Source organism: Ambystoma mexicanum, chromosome 2p (assembly GCF_040938575.1).
Source record: "Ambystoma mexicanum isolate Mex_15411 chromosome 2p, UKY_AmexF1_1, whole genome shotgun sequence".
Lineage (NCBI taxonomy): Eukaryota > Metazoa > Chordata > Amphibia > Caudata > Ambystomatidae > Ambystoma > Ambystoma mexicanum.
In genome coordinates this window covers 303,060,839-303,086,444 of record NC_090923.1, presented here as the reverse complement: position 1 = coordinate 303,086,444, position 25,606 = coordinate 303,060,839, and the positions used below count along the sequence as shown (strand labels likewise).

Sequence of the window (25,606 nt, the reverse complement as noted above, 5' to 3'; positions counted from 1 at the left end):
CGTCATCTGTCTACGCCTATGTTGCAACCAGTTATGGCTATGGGCAACGAGGCATCTCATCGACTCCCCAGCTGGGTGGTTTTGGCATTGTTCAATGGCCACATGGCCCACCACGAAGTTGTCGTGATCACACCACAATGGGGATTAGCATTCCCCTCTCCTCTGCTCAGCCAGTACATGCTGGGCCGCCAGCATTTTTCTGTGGCATTCAAGAAGGTTCTTGCAGCCGCAGGCTCCGTGGCTCTCCATGACGTCTCCTCCAGGCATCACATTGTCATGGGGCGTCTCCTGCTTGCGCTCGTCCCTCTCTGCGGTTTGCCCCTCCTCTGTGTGCTCTTGCTACCTCCTTGCCTCAGTTATTTATAAGCCTTTTTATTAAAGAGACACATCCTTTTTCTTATTCTTCAAGGTAAATTTTGGTTTTGCCTTTAGCCAAGTCTCGGGGTACTACAATGTTCTTCAGATCTGATAGTCCCACATATGCTACTAGGCTGGAAGGGCTAGGGAGTTACTCACAGGAACGGTAGTCTTGGTCCCCAAAGGGGAGTCTCTCCCAGTGAGGTTCCACTTGACCATACCCCTAAGGCGGGTCTTGCAGAATGGGCTCACCTTCCAAGTCTCAAACAGGGTGCTCCCCCTTGGGAGGAGGGACAAATACCCTAGATTTGTCACAGTGCCTTAGGGTTTAGCTTTAGCTGATGATGCTCTATAAGATGATGTTTTTTTTTTGTTTTGTTGCTTGTCAGGGGTGACAATTGTTGCTGAAACATTAAACCTAATTAGAAGCGTATCTTTAAAAATCCATATACCATAGCAGATCTCTATGGTCTTCTGATAAGGTGGTCTCTGTTCCCTACCCGCAGTAGAAACTGGACTGCACATCTGCCAGGCAGCTATTTTCTTCGACAAATCTCTGCAGTTGGACAGTCACCAGTTCAAGTATTATTGCCAGAATGGTGTTTTGTCATTGTGTTAACTTGCAGGGCTTTCTCAGCCTATTGTAGACCTTTTGCAGAAGAGCTGTGATCCAGGGGGTCTCTAGGATCTTTAATACCCTGATCCTATGAATTATTTATTAGTAATAAAAGGCAGGAGGTTCTTGCGGAAGTGTTGGCTGCGTATAGGGTGGAATTCAGAATTCTGTTGTGAGCGAAGATGAAACGCTTGATCTGATTGGTAAATGGCAGTCGAGCGTTGAGGTAGTCCGTATCCTGTAGCCGCAGGCATTTAAAGCCTGAATGCTTTCCCAGTTCTATCAATCAATTGAGGGCAATTCTGGAGCCTCTTGATGCTGATGGGCTGAGAGGAGGAAGGCTCGTATTTGTATTTAATTTCAAGTTGTTTAGGAATTTAATAATACAGGAGTTGGCTGATTCCTAATTTTCCTTGGTATGAAACAGTCTTTCTTTGATAATAGTACATTGATTTAAGTTAAAAAATCACCAGAATTTTTTTTTATTGTGAGTCAAGTGCAGTTGTGCTGTTCCAAAAGCCATTATGGGCAGACTAAGGTTGTTTCGTCTTACTGTTTATTTTAATTTTTTTATTTTTTTTATTTTGGAGATGCAATCCATGAATTCGTGCAGAATGGTATTGTATGTTACTCGATTCTTCAGGCCTTCCATGACTTGATTTCTTTAAGGGGCCCAGTCAGGTTAGAGTAAGAATAAACAATTTCCCCAGCTAATGGAAACCAAATTAGTGTTCAAAAGCGCAGATTTAATTTGTGTTTTTAAATGTAAGTAGCACTTCATGGCTATATGCTCATTTTAATCCAGATGTGTTGTTGAAAAATTAGTAACCTCTGTTTCTAACGTCCTCAGTCTACGGCATGTCCCCTAAAATGGGTGGTAATTGGTAAATATCTCATGGACTCTACTAGGTTCAGAATAGGATGTCGGTTTGCCAACCAACCCAGTGGGTGACTGAAACATCTCCCTTAGTTCTTCACAGTAGTCCTTTTTTCCTGGCCTAAGAGGGAAATAAACTGACAAAGAAAGCGGTCTGATTGGAAATGGCCAGGTGGTCAAGCACAGTTTGATGTGAAATTTGAGATATTAAAGCTGTGCATCAGGGCACTCAATTTCAACTATCACTGGACAATGCCCTTTATATGTGGGCTGACCTACCTCCTACAAAAGGGGATATCCCATGTCTGCAGCTGATATTCAGACACATCTCTGAGAAAAAATATTTGCTTTTGGGTCTAGTACGTATGCGACCATGAGACATATCCGACGGCACTTTATTGAATGCCCCACTAAGTGGCAAGCTTTCACTCGTAGGTATGGTAATACACCGATTTATAAAACTATAATATACTAAAAGCCTGGGGCTAACATCAGGATTTAAAATGTTCTATACACATCCTTTTTTAGATGATTATATTAGTATCACTGTTGACTAACAGTTCTTTGAGATCTGTGCTTTGCTGACATATGTGCGACGGGAGTGAAGAGTGTGGCAACAATTGTTTTGACCATTTACTTTGATGGACTGAGCCACTTCCAGGGCAAATGAGGCAGGCTGCCATCTTCGGTGTCACCATCTGGTTAGAGGTGAAAAGGATTGAAGCCCCAGGCTGCTATTTTGCTCCTGCAAGAAGCAATCTGTTCCTCAATTTATTTTGGGATAGAATTGTCTAAACACACTTTGCTATGCTTAAGGTTCCATTTGACCATCCATACATTCTTACAAAACAATGCATCATAAACCGCCACATAATTATATAATGCATATTAATTGGTGCAGTCAGCATATTCTAACCAACTGTGACCTCTTCTTTCAGGTACTTAAAGCGATTTAAAGTGATGAAGCCCAAAGTTCTTCGAAGCTGGTGCCGGCAAATACTGAAAGGGCTGCACTTTTTGCATACAAGAACTCCACCGATTATTCACAGAGACTTGAAATGTGACAACATCTTCATAACTGGGCCCACTGGATCTGTGAAAATTGGTGATTTGGGCCTGGCAACACTGAAAAGAGCATCTTTTGCCAAGAGTGTAATAGGTAACTGTTGCGATCATGCTAATTTGCTGTGGTCCTAATATCCTTCCCGTGGCTGCGGTCCAATTACGTACAGTATTGCATCAACTAATTTTGATTTTCATTTTTTTGACTGGCTATTATGGGCTTCAATTCTTTCATTCTGTACGGTCCAGCAACTTTAGACAGTGGACAGATCCACAAAACGTATTTGTGCGTGCATTTGCACTAGATGAAAACTGCAGTTTGCGTGTGTCACATAAGGAAACTGAGCGTACAGAGGCTCGGCTCCCAAGGCGTGTGATTAGGTTGCACTTAATGTGTACACTCTTGTTTGACTAGATGGGTGGCAAGATGAATGGACCTCCACTTTGCTGCATACTGACAATAGTGCCCATGTGCAGGCAATGCCAATGAAGGGTGCCCTGCTACGCAGGTAGACCATAGCAATTCACAAAATGTAGCAAATCATTTGCCCCTTACTGTTCAATTTTCCCTGGTGTTAACCAAGCACACTAATCTGCAGGGACAACGTTTACATTTTCGTGGTCACTTCCTCCACCTTTTGGTACGATGTCCAAGTTCCCTGCCAAGGATTTGCTTCTCTAGATTTGCCACTCCTTTAAAAGGGAGTGGGGGGTGAGGCGGGGAGGGGTAAGACACTTGCTGAATTTCCCTGGCGTTCCAATTGTTCAATGGTTGCATGGAATTTTTTGTGAATCTCCATGTGCATGCAACACCCATGTGAGCAGCTTGCTGCCAGTCCACAGAAAGCTTCGTGAACAGAGCCCAGCATTGGGTCTCCCACAGTTTCTCCACCACCCCACCCCCCGCCCCATGAATGGCCACTTCCTGTTATCCTCATGGACTACTATTCTACTTCCCTCTACGATGCACTTCTCTCTCCACATGCTTGTTTCAAATGTATAATAAATCATTAATTACGTTCTAAGTGATGATGTTACAACCACCCACTTTGGAGACTATTTCAATTTTTAAATATTTTGATGGTTTGTTAGGATTCCAGGTTTAATACCTGGCAGAGGCAGGCTACAGAGCTCAACGCCTTCTCTCAAGACCTCTTTTGCAGTCGTATTGCAACAGCAGCGGAGAGGCTGGCACACTGCGGGCCTTCCTCTCCTTCTGCCACCAGCATGTCCGCCACACTGACAGAGGAGCAGATTCTTCCTCAAGCACAAAACGATGAGGGTGGCGTGTTTGCAAACTTGGCTTTCCCACCTGGAATCTGGTTATTCAGTGAGATAGCTCCTGTTTAGTTGACTGCTTCTTTTGCATCCTAGAATTTTGGCGGGCCCACACAGAGGCCACCTTTACTTTTTGTTCTACCCACCTCCAGAGCCTCAACAGAAAAATACGCTGGTGAACATAACCAGTCCTTTTAAGGCTCCTACTCCGGTGCAGGGATTGGAGCTCCCCGTTCAGTAGTATACTGACAGTAACTGGACCCTCTGCTCGCCAAAGAACACTGGTGATCCACAGAGTTTGAAGCCACCCTCCAGACACTCCTCTCCCTGTGACATAAGCCCATCTCTTCTGCCATCTCTAGCCATGTTGGTTCATGCCAAACACAGGTATGTCTATGTGAGTTCCCTGCTGTCTCCCTAGAGTCCAGTTACTGATTTCATGCTTTTGTGTGGCAGGTGTTGAGGCACGTGCCCCAGTTTGATCAATATCAGGAAGTGGGTCTTTTATCCAAAGGGTTTAGAAGGCTATTTTCCTGGTTATGATATGATGGGTTATTTATAACAAGGTTTCTAAGAGCAGACACGGTGTTCAAACCTGTGTTGCTCCATGTCGTCTTGCTTCAAAGCCAAGCACGTTGCCCCTGAGCTATCCTCTCAAGATAACTTTGCCTCCTTATTTATCTAGACTCAACATGGGCAGCAAGATTTCCCTAGATCTTTTGCCTTTGTTTAATTCTAACTTTTCTTCTCCCACAAAAAAGTGCATACCGTTTCAATCGCTTTATTCCTGCTTTATTAAATTGGTCTCTTCAAATGTCGTATTCGTACTTCCCACGCGGTCAGCAAGCGCTTGGAAGCAGAGAATGTGGTGTATTGTTCTGCAGAGGTATAACATAAGTAACAACTTCACAACCCTTTCAATTGATCACTATTCTCGTCATAGACAACCTGAACATTTCTAAAGCAAATCAAAAATATTGAAAATTCAAAGTAGAGAAGTGGGCGAGTGCCAAAAAAGATGAGTTTGCCACATTGGATAGCATGTTCCGCAGTAGATTCATCATCATCGTGGTTTAAAAAAAAAGATAAATATTGACTGGTCTATTAAAGAAAACAACTTCAGCACAATTGTAGAGCACTGTGTTAAACACTGTAGCGGGTTAAGAACGGGTGCATGTGCTATATTTCAACAGATCATGCTGTATTCTGCCTGAAAGGTTTTCAAAGAGGGGTGATTACATTTCCTTAAAATCATTCTGTGGATTAGATTAACCTCCTCAATGATGAAGATTGGATAGCTGGAATTGTTTAATCAGATGATTTGCCTGATCAGTCATTGATCTGGAATGCAACTGGAACTGTAAGGCCCATCAGAACTGATGTGGGAGTTGATCCATTGGTTTTCTGAAGGATAGCAATAATTAAGCAGGGGGGGATTGCCTGGGGACAGTAACGGGGGTTCTGTTACAAGCTGTGCGCAACATACCATATGCTGATCTAGCCCTCGGTCTCCAGGCATGCGTAGTACGCACAGACCACGCGCACGGACTGTATGCATGCAATGACTAACTATACACACAAGCAGCACACATGTGCATTGACAGCCCACCAAAGGATCTGCTTCCACTACTTGGGTACACATATAGGAGCATAAACTGAATGTTCATACAATGATTATGCACAGCAAATACATTGTTATGGTATTTAATGAACGTGAGTCTGGCTTCTGGAAGCAAAGGAGCACTTTACAGTCAGGTGCTAAGAACACAGTGAAGGAAGCAGAGTAAATGGGAGTGGGGAGCCAATGGGAGGGCGAGGATGGGCAATTTGGTAGCAAGTGATCTGCAAACATCCAGGGGAGGAAATAGTAGGGAGCAGATCACCCAGTCTCGCGTAGGATGGGGAGTTGCTGAGTTGTGGGAGTGTGGACCTGAGTGTTAGGCACTCTGAATATGCATACAGCCAACATGCTTACTGAATAAGTATACATCCACAACAACTCACACCATCCATGCCCCCACACTCTTAAAATCCACTTCCAATTTGCTTCAAATACACGTAAGCACAGTATGCACATAGATGTTCAGAATGCCAGGCAAATTGGGACACGGAGCTCAGAATATGCATATACATGCTTGGAACGTGCAAGTGAACTCCAGATACCCACGTTTCGAGCATGTTGTATGTGTATGAGCCTTGTACGCAAGTGCAATAGGCATGGTTTGTAAATTGGCACATACCATTTACTTTGTGCATACACCAACTATTCACGGTGTGCATTACAATGCGCTCTAAATGCTCACAAGTGCGGAGAATGTGTTTGTCTGCGTGTATAAGTGCAATTAATCATTGCAAGCATAAGCCATGTTCTAAGAAAAAAGAAGCTTTCCATCTAGGGAAAAGGTGAACTCTAGAAAGGTTGCTAATTTTGAACCACACTCACCCAAACAAAGTGAATCTCTTAATGCACGGTCCAGGTCACTACCAATAAAACCTTCATTCACGCTACACGTCTACTTCACAACAATACTGGAGTGCTCGGGTTTCCATTGCCGTGTGTGGGAAGGCCGCCCAGTCTGCTTTTGTTTTTCTTTAAAAATGTGGACGAGAAGTCCTAGAACTCAAAGGGTAAAGCAACCGGAGTGGGTGGATTCCTCGTGCTTGGGGAGGGGAAACCTGAGAGCTGCAATATGCTACAGGGTCGGGCATAGCATCACAGGAGTTGGGCTGAAGTTGAATTCTCCATAGAAAATGGACTTGAAAACAGTGCATTTGAACAAAGACGCTTTCCTAAAAATGAAATGGACCCAACACTGAAATGTGTGAGCTTCTGTCAAGGGGGTGACGGTTATGGGGGAGGGGATCGCAAAATGTGTTTCCCACGCTATTTCTTTGCGCTTGCCTACAGCTCAAACTCTGGTTGGATGAGAGGGCCATTTTGTGGCAGTTTACTCCCATTAGTAGCAATTCCTCATCCTGGGAAGGGCCAGAAGTAGCCATCGCACCAGCCATGGTGCGGAGAGAGCCTGCAACATGGTGAAAGCATGCACCAGACATCTTTGGTGGTGTCCAGGGCATGGCTGATGCCTCGTGGCCGCTAGCATGGCAGCGGCAAGCCGTTCCAGTTATAAGCAATGCATAGTAGGAGCTGCTTGACATGGAAACGGAACATGACTAATGGGAACTGTGTATGTATGTTAGCATAGACCACTAAACAAAACTAAATTAAAAGGGCATTTAGCTTAGTTTTCCTTTACAAAAATCGTAGTAATTCTCTGAAAAACATTGTAAGTTATGAGTGCAAAATTACACCCGAATTTGCTATTAGAATAACCATTACCTGGCTGCTGCCATGCATGCACTGCTCATGGTGCCACACACACCTCCACAAATGACATGTACGTATCCATACGACATGAGAAATCAAAAGGACTTTGTGAAAATAGTCCCCCGAATTGGTTATGATCACTTTTTAATGTTTGCTTTTGTTTGTGTGCGCTCGTTATGTTCCTTTTGAAGCCAAGGCTTTTTTTTTTCCTGTGTCTAGGCTCCCTGCTGCTGTTATGGTGACCGTGCGTGTTTGTTTTATTTTTAAAAGGACAAGGTACATTGTGATTTGCATAAGAATAGTACGACCACCTTGTTCCAGAATGTTCAGCACAATTGCCTCCTTTAGAAAAGACTAGGACCATGCAGTGGTGGCCTTAATTAAGACAGGACACAGTATGTGGTAACTGGTATTTATTTGATACCGTATGTAAGGTAATGAACTTGGGAATATAATGTCCAGGGGCAGGAGGCATAACTGTACCCGCAGTCAGTCTTACTCAGGTAGCTGCTTCTCTGCTGCTTTCATGTGTCCTTCAGTGGGACACACAACTCACACCAGAGCCCCCAGGAGGCTGTCCTCAGCCATGGCGTTACGCTCTTGAGTGTGTGATATCCTGGGTATCCAGGCCTGTGAGCCTGCAAGCTCCGTACTTCAGGAGGAGCGCGGGGGCACTCCGTTCACTGCGCTCTACCGCCCGCTTCTGGCTCTACGCGCGTTAACCTCATGCTTCTTGCCGGGAGTTCTCGCGAGATCGCATTCCCGCGATCACGCGACAGGAAGTCCCCACACATGCCTATCAGTTTATCTTTAGGAGTTCACTTAGTAGGCATTTCGTAGGAAAGGAGACGAATAACCTAGAGCACTGAGCGGCCTACTCGAGAACTGTAGCAAAGCTGCTGCCTCCTCTTACCCCCACCCGCACCGATGACCTAGGGACACCGATTTACACCGCAAGGCATTGCAGTCCTGAAAGTTACAGAAGCCAAGTCTGGATTAGAGAGAACGTGCCAACATTGGCAATTATCACCTCCCTGTTCTGGTGCTGAGATGACTTCTGGTTTGAGGGGAAAGTCCATTATTCTGGTGGTGTCTAACCCTCATCCAGCACCCCAGCAGATTAGACCGTCTTATAACTGGCCGTGGGAAAGAGGGCCTACCTCTTTACAAGTTTAGGCAGAGAAGTGACAAACGTGGTGCCTGGTTTTACTACTAAAGTTGCTTCCAGTGGACTGAAATGTGTGTTTGATCGGAATAAAATATGACTGAAGCACCCTCTATAGTCTAATGGAAGATCTTTGTTCATGATCTTTGTGCTGACACTGACACTTTCACGTTCCCAACCACAGGTCTTGAGGAGATGGCTGTCCATGGATAATTTTAAATTCAATTTAATAAGTAGCAATGGTAGCAGTTTCTTTGTACATTTTTGAACATGACTTAAATTCATCAATACAGCTTACCTTGCACTGGTCACGCCGAGGTATATACGAGGGGCGATTTTTTGGAATACTCGCTTTATAGGACTTGATCATATAAAAAAAATGCTCCATGGCATTTCAGAGGAAATTATGTGCCTAGTTTTGTGTCATGAGAAACTAGTTAATTAATAATTTCCCTGGTGTCACTCTAAGGTGCATAGCTTGTATGGATTACCTCTTCGAGCTGGCCACTTACTGGGGGTGTCCAAGGAAGGCCACCCCCCACCCCCCAGGCATCAGATTTGACAGTGGATGGGGAGGCATGCGGCCAAACATCCCAGGGTGCAGAGAGGCTGGTGACGGGAAGAGCGTGGGTGTGCAAACCTAGGCATGCCCTCTTGGGGGCAGGAGGGGACTGGTCCCAGGAAGCCAATGGTGGGTGGGGGGAGTTGACCTCCCCAGGCTACAGTAAAAGCCCACAGCTGTTGCCTGGGCTGGGGCGTTCTCGGGGAGGGGGGGGGCAAGGTGGGGCGGGGTCCTGGGCAGGCCTTGGATGTGCTTCAGTCACACAGTGCAAGAGGCCAAATACATTTGGGGGAGAGTTAAGTAAAAATAGAGTGGGGAAATGAAAATCATGTAATACATAGAAAATGGGGGGAAAATACAAGGAACCCACAGTAAACATCAAGTGACATGGAGACTGCCATGTCCACAGCTGTGCTGCATTTTACTTGTTCTTATGTTTAGGCACCCAGCAGCATTCTGTCTGCTTCTTACCCCGAATCTGAGTTATGCCTGACGTCCGGTCTGTGATTCTCCAATTTGGGTACATGTACCAGGAGAGCTGCCATGCATGTGGACTATGGACCTTTTCTTGTAGGATGCTACTAAAGGGTCTCAGATGGAGATTTGCTTTGTTAGGTCAGGGTTGGCTAGGAAGGATGGGTGAACAGTTTTCCATCGGAGAAACTGACCCCGGAGTGGGAGTGTCTGATGTGGGAATAACCATCTTTTTCCAGACCAGTGTGCAGTTATGATTTCGCCACACCAAAGCTGGTCCATTTCCAAGGTCTGTATCACAGTCCTGGCATACTTCGCTCTGGTTTTGCCTCGCCCCTTAAGGAAGCATGCAGCTTGTATTGAGAACATCACATAAGGAATGAACATGAGAGCACCTGTGCAATAAAATTCCAGACTTTAGTTCTCCTTTTCAGATGTTCATTAGAGATGTAGAAAGTTGGGCTACAACAGCAGACTGTTCATCATAGTGTCCGTCAGTCCCCACCCCCTTCTCCACCATCCCTTCAGGGAGGTTTTTCCACAATGAAAAAATAACAATATTATTGAGCCAAACTATATACTATCTAAAAGGCTACACAAAGTGCCACTTTTGATGCTGCTTCTATGTTGGTGTAAAACATCAAATCAGTCACACAGTCGTTGAATGGGTCCCATCAGCTTCCGTGAGTCTCGGAAACACTTGCTGCGAAGCCAAGGGGCATTTAAACAGAATTGTACTTAATTTACAAAACAGCGTGTCATCCTCTGCAAAGAGTATTTCTAAAGCTAAAGGCTATTTTTACCGCCAGTTCCCGGTATTATTTATCATTAATTGAGGAGGCCTATTAGGGAAATGTATCTGCTGTTTAAACAGACTACCAACTCTGACTGTCCCTCCTCCTCCTACAGCTTAGTTACTTAGTGATAACTAACAGGATTTGCACGAAAAAAGACTAGCGAAGGAAAATCTAGGCTCTTAAAGAATTAAAATCATCCCACAGCTGTCTAATCCTATGGCATTGTATGCATTTTTATGTTTGTTAATTGTTTAATGAATGGACCTAGCTCGAGAGCAGCAGAGTGCTGAACTGAGTATGTTTATCATGCATTTGGGCTGCCATCTTTTACCAGTAGTGCAGTACTGTGTAGTATGTGCGTCCATTGGAATTAATCCTTGGTCAGCTGTTTTATGGAAAGAGACCTGTTTTGAGGGATTTGCAAAATTGGAGAATTGCAGGCCATTCCGAGCCGACACTGGGATAGAGTTCCAGAGGGTGGGTGCATGACAAGAGAAGGATTGTTTGTTGGTCCTCTTAGCGGACGAGTTGTGATTCAAGCCGGTTGGTCAATTTTGCTGCGCCACCAGATTTGTGGAGCTTAGCCTGGTGGAGCTTAGCCACCAGGTTCATAGGCGTGCCACCCGTGACTTCTTTGAAGATGATACATGCATTTGAACAGTATCCTGGCTTGGAGTGGAAGCCAATTTTTTTGTGTAGGACGGTGGTAATTTGGTCAGATTTTTGTGCTCCTCTAATAAGACGTGCTGCAGCATGGTGGACTGCTTTTAGGAGAGCCAAGTGTACAGCTGGGAGCTCTGTAAGTAGAGCATTTCCCACATTTTTGTGCGTGACCACAAGGGCTTGTACTACGGACCAGAAGTCCTGCGGCGGGGCGAAGGGTTCGATCTGTTGAACGGTAGAGATTTCTGAGCCAGGCTAGTGGGACTTCTTTTCTGTGTGTTTCTGGAAGGACAGGCTGCTGTCAGTGTTGAGTCTGAGAGTTGTGTAACAAATCCTTCTTGGTGCAAATCATTGAGCCATTGTTGGACAAGTTGTTTTTTAGCAGGCGACCAATGAGGATGAATTCAGTCTTGGATGGGTTTAGTTTGAGGTAGAAAGTTGACATCCGGGACTCTATGAGGGATAGGTAATCACAGAGACAAATGAGTATCGTCTGAATATTGGTGGATGGCTACATTGGGGATCTTTGTTGTGAGAGCCAAAAAACTCCATGTGAAGGATTAGTGAGAGGATGGAGCCTTGGGGGACTCCACAGGAGACCCGAGTCAGTTAGAACGCAACAAGTTCATTTGAACAGCCTGGTGTCTGAGAGGTAGGAGGTACACCAGTACAGGAAAGTGCCAGAGAATCCCATCCTAGATAAGGACCCACGCGTCCCCTGCACAACCATATATCTGAGAACAGTCAAAATTAAACATGATAAATACTAGGAGTTGTTTTAGGCAAACAAATGTAACACTTTATTCATAGGACGAAAATGTATCAAGGTAACATTTAATCATGTAGTTAATCAAACAATAAGGAGATTGAACTAGGTCATCAGTTCAACATATTAAATCTTTAATTACTGCTAAATAAACAGTGTATTAGCCTTAGCTATATCTCAATGCACAACTTTAATAATATCAAGAGGAATCAGACTCCCATTCTGGGGATCCCCATTCACCTGGATGACAATGTCACACAATTGGAGCGAATAGGACTGAAAATCACCCCCAAAGAGCCCTTTGTATTCACTTAACATAGATAACTAATGCGGACTGTGGGAACATGAATATGTCTCACTTTTTAAAGAATTTGGTAAAGAGCCGACGATTCAAGGGCCACCGCGAGGCGCGGTGGTGCCGCGGCCCTCCGACCATCTATGGTACCTTCAACCCCGCTGAAGCCAGCAACAAGGGATTGACCAAGCTCCGCCGAAAGGGAGGGTTCGTCCAGAAGAGGACCTCAGCCAAGAGCCCTCCTCCCTCCCCTCCAGCTAGCAACCAGCGGTGAAGGCTCTACCCGGCCGGAATTGCGAAATTGCCAGAGCTGGCCCTCTGGGAAGAGCCCCCTTGGCCAACCATCTGGGCAGCCCTCCAACCCCGTCCCCCTCCCCAAGAAGGGGGTGCAAGCCCCACCAGAGAACACTCAGACAGCACCAGGACTGCAAGTAAGTGCCGGGGGGGCCTGTCTACGGCCTGGGGGAGGTGCGCCGCTCATCCGGCAGGGGAAAGCAAGTGGGACTTGGACCGGCCCGCAGACACCTCCCTGACCCTGCCCGCGCAGTGAAGTGATCCAACCCCGAGTGGGTCCTCAATCGCACATCTAACACAAGACCTGTTCCCATGTCAGCTAGCAGGCCCAGCTGGGTCCCCAGCGTACAGCTACACCCTCCGGAGACACTGGACTGGGGGCACGGGCGAAGATTTTCTGTTGCAGCACACACAAACTCTAACCCACAAGCAGCTTTAATCACACACCCGGCTATCCTGCACCGGACTATTTCACACCACCCAGGCCCCAGTCACCCAGCAAAGTAGATGGCAAAGGCCTCAAATCCATTGGGAAACCCTCCTCCCCCACCAGAGACTTATAAACACCCTGTGCCATAGAGGCCCATCGCAAACCGGGAGGGGACCTCAAAGAGACGCAACTGAAGGAACCGCGAAAGGCCAAAGTTAATCTGCTCCCAAGACTCACAGACGAAGCAGACCTAGCACGGTGAGGCCTCCAGCAAACCAACTCCAGCAAGCACCACCTCAGTAGGGAATTCAAGAGAGCTCGCAAACCAAAGTCCAAAGCACAGCTCCCCGAGGTGGCACTGTGGGGGATAAAAGAGGTTTCATGAGAGACCCCAAGGGGGCGGAATCCGCTGCAGAACAGCAACATCGCCTAACCTTGCCATCCAAGGCCCACCGTACACCCTTCCCGCCTCCCCCCCCCCGGAACACATCAGGGACAGACAAGACCCCCCAACCCCCAGGGTCCACACCCCCAACAACCGCCCCTCAAGATGTCCAGAAGTAGAAAAAAGGAGACACCGGCAGGCCCCAAAACCACAAAAAAGGACAGGAAGGCCCCCTAGCTCAGTTATGGGCCAGAAAAACCGACCCATCGGGACCCCATGCCAAGAAGGACTGGGTAGCCGAAACTGTGCCAAACGATATGCAGCAAGACCAGGAAAGACCGGTGACTCACGCATCCCTCAAATATCTGCTGGGAGAACTAGTGGATAAAATAACCAATGCAGGCCAACAACAAATGTACGCATTAAGAGAAGACTTGGCCAAAGGTATACAAGAAATAAAGAGAGACATTAACAAGATGGAGGAGAGAGTGGACACCAATGAGAGGGCCTTCCAAGAACTAACAGAAGACGCAATGAAAGCTGACACTCTGCTGGAAACCCTGGCGCTCGCCACCCACAGCCTCGAGCTACAGACAGACGGGTCAAGTGCTTGCCTGAGGAAACCCATGATCAAGACGTGACTCAAGTCATGCGGACCATATTCGGGGACCTGCTGAAGCTGAGCCGGGAGCAGAAATCCAGTTCGATAGGATCCACAGAGTGGGCCTAAGACGTCAGGAACCAGGGGCGAGGCCACGAGACGTCTTGGTGGCGCTCCACAGCAATATGCTCAAAGTGCAAATTCTGACCAATGCCAGAAAAGCAAACCAAATCAATTACAAGAAAGGGCATGGCCCCGATTCTAGACCATTTGAGAAGCCAACAGGTGCGATACAGATGGCTGCACTCATTCGGTCTGAGCTTTAACTGGCAAGAGAAGCAGCACATAATAATGACATGTGAACAGTGGGTAACTTTACTGGGAATCAAACTAGAAGACCAAGTCACACGCCCCCTGCCATCCAGCCACACTAACGCCCGAAGGCCATGGGAATTGACAGCGGTCAAATCTAAAAGAAGCCTGCCAAACAATAAGGACCCCAGCAATGCCGGCAACCCCTACGACAGCGACAAATGAACTCTGAACAAGGAACAGACTCCACAGCTACTATATGCCTGGGCAGGGCACACAAGAAGACATGTTCAGGGCTCGAAAGCCAAGCAGAAGTTAAGAATTCATGACCTTGCGGGAGGGAGTGGGGGAGCTGGCGTGTTGGAATGGGATTGGGATACCCTGCGTGGGGAAATGCTGGGCAGTCACTAGGGTTCAGCTCTCGTGAAAGCAAACAAGGAGGGCTGAGGGCAGGCTGAACCCACCCACCAGGGCGGCCAAGGGGGGAGGCGGGAGGGGGAAAAGAGAGGGGGTGGGCGGGAGAAGAGGACCCAGAGGTAGCAGATAAGAGAGGAGGGCTACTACAGAGGCAAAGGAGACACAGAGGGGCATCCCCCAAATCAAAGGGCTCACCGGCCCAGACAAAAGTATCACAAGAGAACAAATATGGCTAGGTCAGATCAACTAAAGGTTCGATCACTAAACGTCAACAGGCTCAACTCTCTGGTCAAAAGGAAAAAGGTGTAAAGATTCCTGAGAAGGGAGCAGCCCCACATAGCCACCTTAAAAGAAACACATATCCAAACCCAGGACACAATTCTGGGGCTATACATGGATCCTGCAGGCCACATAAGCCAGAAAAAAAGGGGGGATGTGGGTCCTGGTAGCTTTGAGGGACGGGATCGACCTGTCCGTGAAGGGTTCGGAAAAAGACACCCAGGGGAGATATTTGGCAGTAGCACTGGAGGTGAGCGGGGAGGTTTACACAGTAGTGACACTCTACGCACCTAACGCAGGACAAGATGCCTTCACTCAAAGTCCTCGCCTGTATAGAAAAATTCTCAAAATCCCAGGTCGTTTTAACAGGGGATTTCAATATAGCCTGGGACCCCTCCAAAGACAGGAGTGCGACATACCCTTGCCCTAGTTGACAGATGGAGGGAAATGCAGAGAAATAGCGAGGGTTACACTTTTTACCTTTCATGCACATCGATCACACTCTAGGATTGACTATATATGGCTATCCAGATCACTACTAGGCAAAGCGACCTACATAGCGTTAGACGCTATCACATTTTTCAGACCACGCCCCATTGACACAATCTATAAAAAGAAACCGTTGGTCAGCCCAGCCTGTGGCAGTGGACATACCCGACCCAGCTCTTAAAGGACACAACCCTAGTACGAGGATTGGCGGAAGAAGAAGAAACCTTTGCTGAGAACAATAGGCCGGTGACGCTACCCTGCAGACCTGGTGGGATGCACTAAAAGCGACGATAAGAGGCAGGATTATAGCCATAAAAGTAAGACGGGCAAGGGAACTGAGGGTGGAAGAAGCGCAGCTAGAGGCGAAACTAAGACATAATGGCCAAAATGGGCCAGTAACAAACAACCACTATAAAAAGAGAATACAGGACGATAAGGGGGCAACTCGATATCATGCAAACTAGGACAGCGGAGCACAACCTGCTGCGTCTCAGGCAAAAGTACTATGTTAAGGCCTACAAGTCAGACCGCCTTCTAGCCAGAAGGCTTAGAAAAGAAGACAAGACAATTCTAAAGATTAGGCTACAGGGCGGCCTGACCAGCACCAAAACTGAGGACATAGAGAAGGAGTTTGACATTTTATTCTACTCTGTACAGCACAGATAACCCAACACTCATCTCCCAGGAAGCCTACTTAAATAAAATAGAGTTAAAACAAATAATGGTGGAGGAGAGGGAAGCACTGGAATGGGAGATTACGAGAGACGAGGTTAGGTCAACTATAAACTCTCTTCCAATTAATAAATCCCCATGGCCAGACGGCTATGGCACGGAATATTCTAAAACCCACTAAGAAACGCTAATTCCACACCTCACAAATTTGTTCAATCAGATAGGGCAGTCCACAGCCTGGCCAAAGTCAATGGAAGAGGCTAAAGTGATATCCCCAAAAAAGGCAAAGATGCAACGGACTGTGGATCCTACTGGCCCATCACGTTGATAAGTGTGGATGCGAAAATCCACACCAGGATCCTAGCCGCTAGGCTTGAAACGATTCTCCCCAGGATAGTCCAGGCCGAACAGTCAGGCTTCATCGGGAGTAGACAGACGGGGGACAACATAAGAAGAGCCCATCTAATTGAGAAAACCCCAGAAGGGAATCTCGGCTTTGCTTCTAGCAGTGGATGCAGAGAAAGCTTTTGATCGGGTGAAGTAGGGTTTCCTCTTTGCCACCATGACTAAGATGGCCTTCGGGCAGAGTTTATTGAGGGGCATTAGAACCAACTATCAGCACCCCCTCCTCCGACTCTCCATAAACGGGCACATCTCTGATCCAGTGACAGTGAGGAGAGGCACGAAACAGAGCTGCCCGCTGTCCCCCATATTATACGCCCTACATTTAGAACCCTTCTTTGCAGCTATTAGAGCCAACGGGATCATAGCAGGAATACCTTTCGGGGGAGTCACCCACAAAGTCACCACCTTCGCGGATGACATGCTCATGACGGTGACGAAACTAGACACATCCCTGAGAGCAGAGCAATTGAAACTCACCGGTTTGGGGCAGTCGCAGGACTAAGTCAATATGAACACATCTGAAATACTTGTCCTCACCCTCTCTGCCCCTGCAGAGCCAAACCTTAAAGTCCTACAAATATATAGATGGGTTTGACGACTCTATAACATACCTGGGGGTAAAGCTGACCAAATCAGTGATGGGGCTATACCAGGCCAACTCTCCATCCGTCTTGGAGAAACTTAAAATGAAACTGATATACTGGAGACATCTCTCTATATCTTGGTTGGGGCGTATCAATGTCCTGAAAATGGTAGTGCTGACGCAACTTCTCTACCACTTCACGTTTCTCCCGATTCACATACCATCCCACTTCTTTAAAGCCCTCCATAAAGCAACCAGCACATTTCTCTGGAATAATAAACCCCCGAGAGTAGCAGCAAAGTTGATTGGAGCCCCTGTAAATCGGGGGTACCAGATTTCAAGGCCTACTACACCACTGCTCAGACGAGGGTCATTAGAGATTGGCACATAGATGATGGGGGAAAATATGGAGGTCCATGGACAGGGTGGTTGCAGGGGCTGACCTAGAGGATATTCTGTGGAAACCAAGGTCGGACAAATGCACTGTAGCCTAATCTTATCGGCAGTAAGCAATGCATGGGACCTCGCAGTAAAAAGCACACACATTACATCCTTTCCCTCCCCATGCACACCACTCCAACAACCCACAATTCACCCCGGGACACAACATGACATTCGGCTCCTGGCAACAAGGGGGATGCCACAGAGCCGGAGATGCCACAGAGCCGGGGACCTGTTTAACAGAGATCAGATTAAAACCAGTGAGCAACGCAAAACCGACTTCACCCTGGGGGAAAACCAGAGATTCACTTATGTCCAACTGAGGCATTGGATGTCATATCCAACCATGTGACATGCGGGAACTCGACAACTGACCCCGTTCGAGAACTATCTAAACACTGACACAGGGGAAAAGAAAATGGTAGCAAACATATATAAACTCATTAAGGACAGAGAGGTCCCGCCGAGCAGAACTTAAAAGGGGAAATGGGAGGCTGACACTGGTTCTACGATAGACTATACTGACTGGTCGAAACTTTGGGAGCAGATACCTAAGTTAACAAGATCCCTCCAATTCAGGGAGATTCGACTGCAGCAAATTTTTCAGTGGCACCTACCCCAATCAAACTACACAGAATATATCCGGAGGTGCCACAACTATGCTGGCGGAACTGCGGAGGCGATGGCACCTGGAGCCACATATGGTGGGATTGCCCAAAATTAGATCAATTCTGTATGGACATTCATGAAGCAATTCAGTGGGTGCTAGGGATCAAGTGCAGAACAAACAGGGGGCTACATGGGGTCTTTGGAAACAACGAGACAAAAGCAGACCAAAAACTGTCATTATGATGATGGCAGCACACTGGTCCTAGCACGAAAATGGAAATCGAGAGAAGCCCCCCCCCAAGATCACGAATGGATAGTGAAAATCTGGGCCCTTCTCGCCATGGAGTGGCTCACATACTCGATACAAGGAGAGCACGCCAGGTTTAACACAGAATGGTCCACTTTATTTGGGTATCTAAAACATTGGCATGGTGCCCCTGGGCCATGTCCCTCCTAGGAATAACTGCCAGCCCGGGGGAAGAGGACATATAATGAACACAGAAACAAGGTTCACTCCACCCAAGGACTAGGGGAATCCAAAACACTGGGGCAACACCACTCCAGCACAGACTCTCCACAAGGACTGCAACCGGATCAGTGGGGAGAACGGGGGGATAGACGGTGGGTAGAAGTTCAAGGTGTGAAAGTTGTCATGGTTCAATTTTGCAAATAAAAACTTATTGGTAAAAAAAAAAAATGTGATGAGCCAAATAATGCAAGAGTAACTTGGGTGCAAGTATTTTACCTATAAACAAGAGTCAACTTATCCTTGCTTCCAAACCACTGTCTGTGAGATCACAAACGGAGGATCTCTACCTACAAATGAAATCTAATATGAGTAATGTGCCTCAGTAGATCATTCAATGTGCTGGACCAAACGTCCACAACCTAATAATTATAAATTAAGAATTTCATACCTTATGTAGATGTGAGAGAAGTCACAAAAGATGAACAAAGTTTCAAGGATCAAGCCAATAGCAGATGGATAGATTCACAAAATCATGCTAGAAGTTCAAGCACAAAGATTTAGGGCTTCCGACTTGTTGCTAGTATTTGTAAAATGGCCAAACAGTAAAGCGGCTTAACTCACCTTCACCACATGCTATGGCAACTCCCAATGATGCTTGTGAGTGGGGAAAGCGCGGGCCGCCAAGATAGCCGCTATTTCAATTAAAATATCATGCGTGATGTCATTGCATGAACGTGATGACGTCCCCATGTCAACAATGCGTCACAACTGACACCCCATACATGTAATAGAATAGGTTTGCCAGTACGTGGCATGACCTGTTGGCTGTAGTTGAATGAGGCAACTCTGTTCTAGTAATTCTTTGCATTGCCTTTTAATGCGCACAAGTCCAAAAGGGGAACTTGCATGACACAGGACATGTGTGGCACAACAGTGAAAAAGCACATCTAAAATGTGCACTCCAATTGAGTGATCCTGCAGAAATCAAAACCCCTCGTTTCCTGCTCAAACAAAGAAAACTGGGAAGTCAAGACATTTGACCTTCCAACCACACAATCCACCAGAAAACGTTGTTCCAAACACCTCTTTAAAATACAAGTGCCACACAGGTTCCAAGAAGAATGCAGCAAGTTTTCATAGACCAGAGATCAACATGGATGAGGCATCTTTATATAGATCCTGCAAGGGTGTGGCATTTGTTCCATCTCCTCAGTATTGGTCAGAAATGTGAATCTCTTTGCTCTGTGTTTCTGAAATTGACATTTTCACAGAGCAGTTTCCCCGGTCAAAAGTAACAAAGATTATCATTTTCATCTATGCATGGTTTTCGTTGGACTTTCTCGTAAACTAAGACTTGGCCAATAAACTGGTGGGTCCTTCACCTGTGAAATGTACATCAGTTAATCGTTGATAAACAAAGTGATCAGTGATGTATACATTTTGTCAATATCTGTTTTCAATTGTAATGAGACTATCGTTTTGGTGGGTGCCTTGATTGAAAAACATTGTTCTTTTGATAAATGCAGTAAGTGTGGTAGGCAATGAATGAACCACCACTGACTATTGTTGAGGCCTCGGTTATCAATTTATTCTCAGGTAAATGCAAATGTTTCTGTGAGGATATTTTTAATAAAACACTTATTGAATAAATAAGGGGCTACAGCTGGACTATGCAAAACTAATCCAGAGAAAATCCCCAGTCAAAGCCAGCTCTTAAACTTGTAAAGGCAAGAATTCCTTTCTGAGAAACAGGCGAAACACTTGAGGCATCCCAATGGTCTGGTCAGTTGTGTTTAATATAGAATAATTGTACCATTTCCCTTAACAACTTTGTGTGTGTGAAGTTAGGTGTTAGGAGCCAGGAATGGGACACAGAGAAGTCATATTTGTGGTTATAGACTTTCAAATAGCAAGGGTTTGGAAAATACCTCACTGTCCCTACTTAGAGGTATTTCCATACATCAAACAAAATGAGGGTCTGTCCAATGTCAAGATGTCTAAAGCAAACCTGTCCTGTGTCCAAAATACAATCCTTTCATTCACATTCTAAAGTAACCCTAACGTGTAAAGGGGTCATGTCTTTATTCTTGAAAGGTGCACAAATGTTCAAAGGAACTATAAAGGTACTTCAACACAAGTTCCCAATGGGTAATATACACAATTCCAGGGGATGGCTCCCTTTTCCAGGTTGCTGTTCCGGGCCTCTCATAACTCCAATAAGCACAAAACCTCCTTGGAACGTTATTTACTAGGAAACCTCTAACACTGTTTTAGATATCAGATCCAACTATGCATTAAACCTGATGTTTTCCCCTGCCATGTTCTTTTCCACTTCAATCTCTTTACTCTCTGTTATAGGTTTTTACCTGGCGTACTCGTATGCCAAGATTTATTTGAATGGCTTGTTTTCTACAATTTGTAAACTGGTGCTTTGGCTGGGTATATTCTCCTGCCAGGGCTTTTAATATGCTGCACTTTATACCAGGCAAGCATAAGTCTGCAAGTGTGTGTACTGTTGGGTGTTCTGACCCACGTTTGGACTATTATGCTACAACATTTGGTGCTGTGGTCTTAGGAAATCCAAGATGGCCGAAAAAGCCCACATGTGCGCCATAATCTATGAAAACCGTGCAGTTTGTGCGCACACCAAAATGGTCGCCTGACTTGCCACCCCCCGGTGCGGGTGTGCTGGGTCAGAAGAGCCATGAGTGAAATGGGGTGCCAAAGAGAAAAACAGCAGTGCCTGTTCGCTAGAAAGCACTTTAAAAATCACCCTTTGTTTCTCTGAAGGCAAGTTCAGAATGCCGATTTCAAATGTTGCAGAATATCCAACAATCTCACTGAACACCAGCAGACATTTGACAGAATAAAGTCTTGTGGGCATACAAAATCTGAAAAGAGGATGAGCCTAAAATAATGTTCATAGCAAAACTGGCTGAGCTGTGGATTTCAGCAGTTTAAGTAAATTTGGACTGAAAGACACTAAGAATCTAAATGTTTAAAAGAAATGAGTGACCTACTTTTGAGTGTCACATAGGTTGCAATTGTTTAAATGTCATAGTTTTAAACTTAGAATCAGCATTCTAGCTGAATGCGTAAAAATTGGAAGTTTGATTTGGACAGGAAAACTGGCAGCCAAAGAGACATTTAGCTGAGGCCTGGCTTAAAAAGAGAGGGAATTTTGCCCACCAGCTAGCCCCGACAGGAGTTGAGACTTGCACAACAGCTGTGTTCCCAGGCCTAGCTGCCTTTTGCTGTTCCCACCAAAAGGGATATGACACTTCTCTGATTGAATTACCTGGGCTCTGCAGGAAATTGAACAAAGCCCTGTCCTGACTCAGGCAAATGTTTTATTGGGGGGGTCGTAAAAGTGGCTACCTCCTGGAAGGAAAGGGGAGGAGCACTGCCTGTGAGAGCAAGCTGGCTTGGCAGAACTGGAAAAACCAGAAATTCAACCTTGATGGATCATTCATAGAGCGGACTTGTGAAAATTTTATAAGTGATATCATTATTCTTGTGATTTGTCTGTGCACATTTGAAGAAGTGTTAGGACCTGGTGGTATGTTCAGGGGGGTTTTTAGCGGAAAAGAGGATATTACTCTAAATGTATGTATGTTAAAAATCTGACACTCCACCACCTAATGCCCACACACCATGGGCACATCTGTGTAAATGCGTGGAAAAATCCAATATTGGTAACCCGACCAAAAAGTGAAATATGTTGCCATTTTTGAACCCAAGCTCCTAGAAAAGACAGAATTGGAACAGGGGCTACCATCAGTAAAAGCATGATGTGTGTATGCAATGCCAAACAACTGTCTATCGGGGAAGTATGTATTTGGATCAGATATAGATTTGTGTGCAAAGTTGACAGGGGTGGGTTCTCTGTACCATAAACAGACCTCATCATGATGACACTTCATTTCATTCCCCCAATCAAGGGGAAGAGGAGGAAGTGGCCAATGACAAGTGGAGAGGGGTAGGGCCTAGAAAGCTAGCCTCTCCACCCACTTTCAAAACACATAAAAGCAGACGGTCAGGACAGATAGGGACATTCAATTCCATCTGCTGCGGGACGCTCTGCCGGGAAAATCCATACTTTACCTCCATCAACCTCCAGAGAGCCAACACAGAGACTTCAATCTATCAACCTTCAGAGACCAAGACTTTACTTCAGAATTTGTAGCAGAGAGGTCAACTACAAGCTAAATCCCTCTTTAGCAGGCCTCAAATCATTGCAACTATCCACAGCCAGGCGAGCTGTTTGAATTCTTTGCAAGAACTCTTGCAATTTGCCAGAAAGCAGTGCTGTACCCAGAGAAAGCCGAGCAGTATCCAGAACCAGAGGCCAGAGATCCAGAGTGACCCAGACCGCTGTTAGCAGAACCAGAGAGCTGACCCAGATCACTGTGAAGTGCCGAGACCAGAACCGGAGTCCAGTCCAAAACCTGACCAGATCCGTGGCAAGGCCTATCTCAAAATATATTGTGAGTACCTAGCAAAACTGTGCAGAACCCAATCTCTTAGTTAAAATAATCTAATGCAAGCTATTTTAACTTGAGTAGAACTGTCTCCTAGAGATCCTGTCGCCTGTCATTCTTAAGCTGCGAGCTGTCATATGTAATTCCAAAGTTGCACGCTGTCACTTGTCATTTTGAGTTGTTTTAAATCCGAAAATCGACCTTTACTAAATCGTTCATAACTCTGGAACTGTTTGGGTTAGGAACGAAATTTAACTTTCATCTGGAAGCTGAGATCCTAGGCTGTCCTAGGACCCCAAAACGATAGTGCTACTCCTTGTAGTTCCTCTGTAATCGCGCCCGGCGCACTCGGATAAATCTGCCGCAATTTGACATTTTGCTGCAAATTGAAAGGTTAGCTCACGTGTAAAAATCTGCAGCTGCTTGCCTTCCGTTGCAAAAATTTGTTTGCAACCTGACAGCCATTCATAGAGCATTGCTAAAGTGATCCTGAACTCATTCAAAGTGTCTATCACTCACCCTGAACCTCTAGAGGGAATTAAAAGCATTTTAGCATTTTTTTCACTTCCTTGCAAACCACATTCAAAGCATTTTGGGCCTGTGTTTAAAACTCCAACCTGTTTTCCTCTAAGCTTACTGGGGGGGGGAACTGAAGTTCGTATTGTATTGATTGCATTCCTGAGAACTGTGTGCTCTCCTTTCCATCTCCTTATATTGCATAAAGGGGGGAGTGAATTTTCAAAGAAAAGTGATTACATTATCTTTTAGTGAAGTCCTATCAAGTCGATTTCTGTGCTGCATTCTTTTTCATCTGTGCAATTCATTGAAACCATAAAGCATTCTCTGATACTTTATTCCCCTGTTCCTAGTCATAGGTCACCAGAACTGTGCTATTGTAGGATTGCTTATTGCTGATTACTGCTCATATGCCTTAGTGTGCTATCAATTATTAATGTATTATCAAAGTGTGATATATCTATAAATTGTTAATTTCTCAAATAAATCTTTTAAATTTGCAAAAAAACCTACTTCTTGACTCAGTGGGGTCAGGGGGATTCTAAGAGAGGGGTGTTATACAGGGGTAGTCATCCAGAACTCATGAACTGGGCACAAAGATATATCAATAAGGGTTTTCATTCAGTATTCTAGACGAGGCGTTGACTTAGCTGTAGTGTTGAATTGAATCCTCTTACAGTACTCTCCTGCCAGGGCTTTTAACATGCAGACTTATTTATTTGTGAAAGTTCACACAGTGAGGGTTTTTCTTCTCTCCCCTTAACCTCTCGCGGGCTTTGCTCCCCTTGGTCACGTGTGCCAGACTCGTAACTGTTACAGCTTTGCAAAAGTTCATGAGGTGCAGGGGTTTCTCCTTACCCCCTCTTGGCCTCTCTCGTACTTTGTTCCCAAAAATTATTCTTTCATTTTTAATTCTCAATTAGCGTACTTCCACATTGTTGCCAAAGCACCCCAGTGTCACTCTCTTTCTGTCCAGGATTCACCAGCTTTCTGAAGCACTCCTTGGGTCCCTTTCGGTAAACCGGGACCACGTCTCGTTGCTCCACGTCCTGTTTGCGTATCAACCGTTGTCTCTCACCGTCCTCCTATGCTTCCTGTCACCCGCCTGGTGTTCCCAGGGCTGAGACGCTGTCCTGCAGTTCCCGTGACCGCTGACCAGACTTGCCTTCTGTCTCTGATGAGATCACACTTACTGCACTCTGCTCCACAGACTTCTCCACAGCGGCTCACCAGTCCCTCGCTTGTCCTCCTAGTGAACGCGGGGTCGCCCAAGTAGCTTCTCCCATGTTCTTTCAGGTTTCCGCCTTTTAAATCTCCTGGCACCTGTCAAGTGCTTGTAACTACTGGAGCACATTCTGCTTTTCCCTGCCTTGTGGATCTGTATTACTCCTTTCAGCCTCCTCATCTCAGTATGTTTATATGCAGGGAAATGCTGGATTTTCCTAGGTTTTCTTTCTGCATGATACTGGAAGAAGTCTTTAGCAGGTTTTGTGGATAATCGCCCATTCCCCGTTGTCCCTGATGCCGCATGGGCTCCTCTCCCACCTCGTGGCCTGGAGGTCTATGAATCCCCCCCACCCTCTGCCACCACTTCACAAAGTTAAGTCCTCTGAGCTAATATGGGGACTGATGTCGATGCATTCTGGGTGCCTGTTTGAAGTACTTTTGTGTGCTCAACATCTCATCGTTTTTCATGGGAATTAAAGAATATTTCCACCTGCGTTTCCTACAGCTGCGCCCTGCTGAATCGCAACACTGGTGTTCAGAACACCATCTTTCCCTATACCAGGCCTACTTCCATCATGGCTGACGCCATTTTCAGCAATGTTGATGTGCCTGGCCCAGTGCCTACTTGCCTGTGATTGTTCATGAAGAATGTGGAAGGGACCAATCGGGCGAGCCGGCAGGTGAATGCCAGTCCACCTCTAAGGTCCACGACCTAAGGCCCCTGTCTGTGCCTGTCCGGGGCTGGTTGGTCCGGAT

The 25,606-nt window shown here is 46.0% G+C and overlaps 1 protein-coding gene across 11 annotated transcripts in view; it reads left to right on the top strand.

Annotated features, from left to right (window-relative positions):
- Positions 1-25,606, top strand: part of WNK2 (WNK lysine deficient protein kinase 2) — a 1,473,871-nt gene that overhangs the window by 256,772 nt on the left and 1,191,493 nt on the right. For all 11 annotated transcript variants that reach the window (XM_069643592.1, XM_069643590.1, XM_069643588.1 and 8 more), the window contains exon 4: positions 2,789-3,009. In XM_069643592.1, coding sequence (XP_069499693.1) covers positions 2,789-3,009 — 221 coding nt within the window. The remainder of the gene's footprint in view (positions 1-2,788; positions 3,010-25,606) is intronic.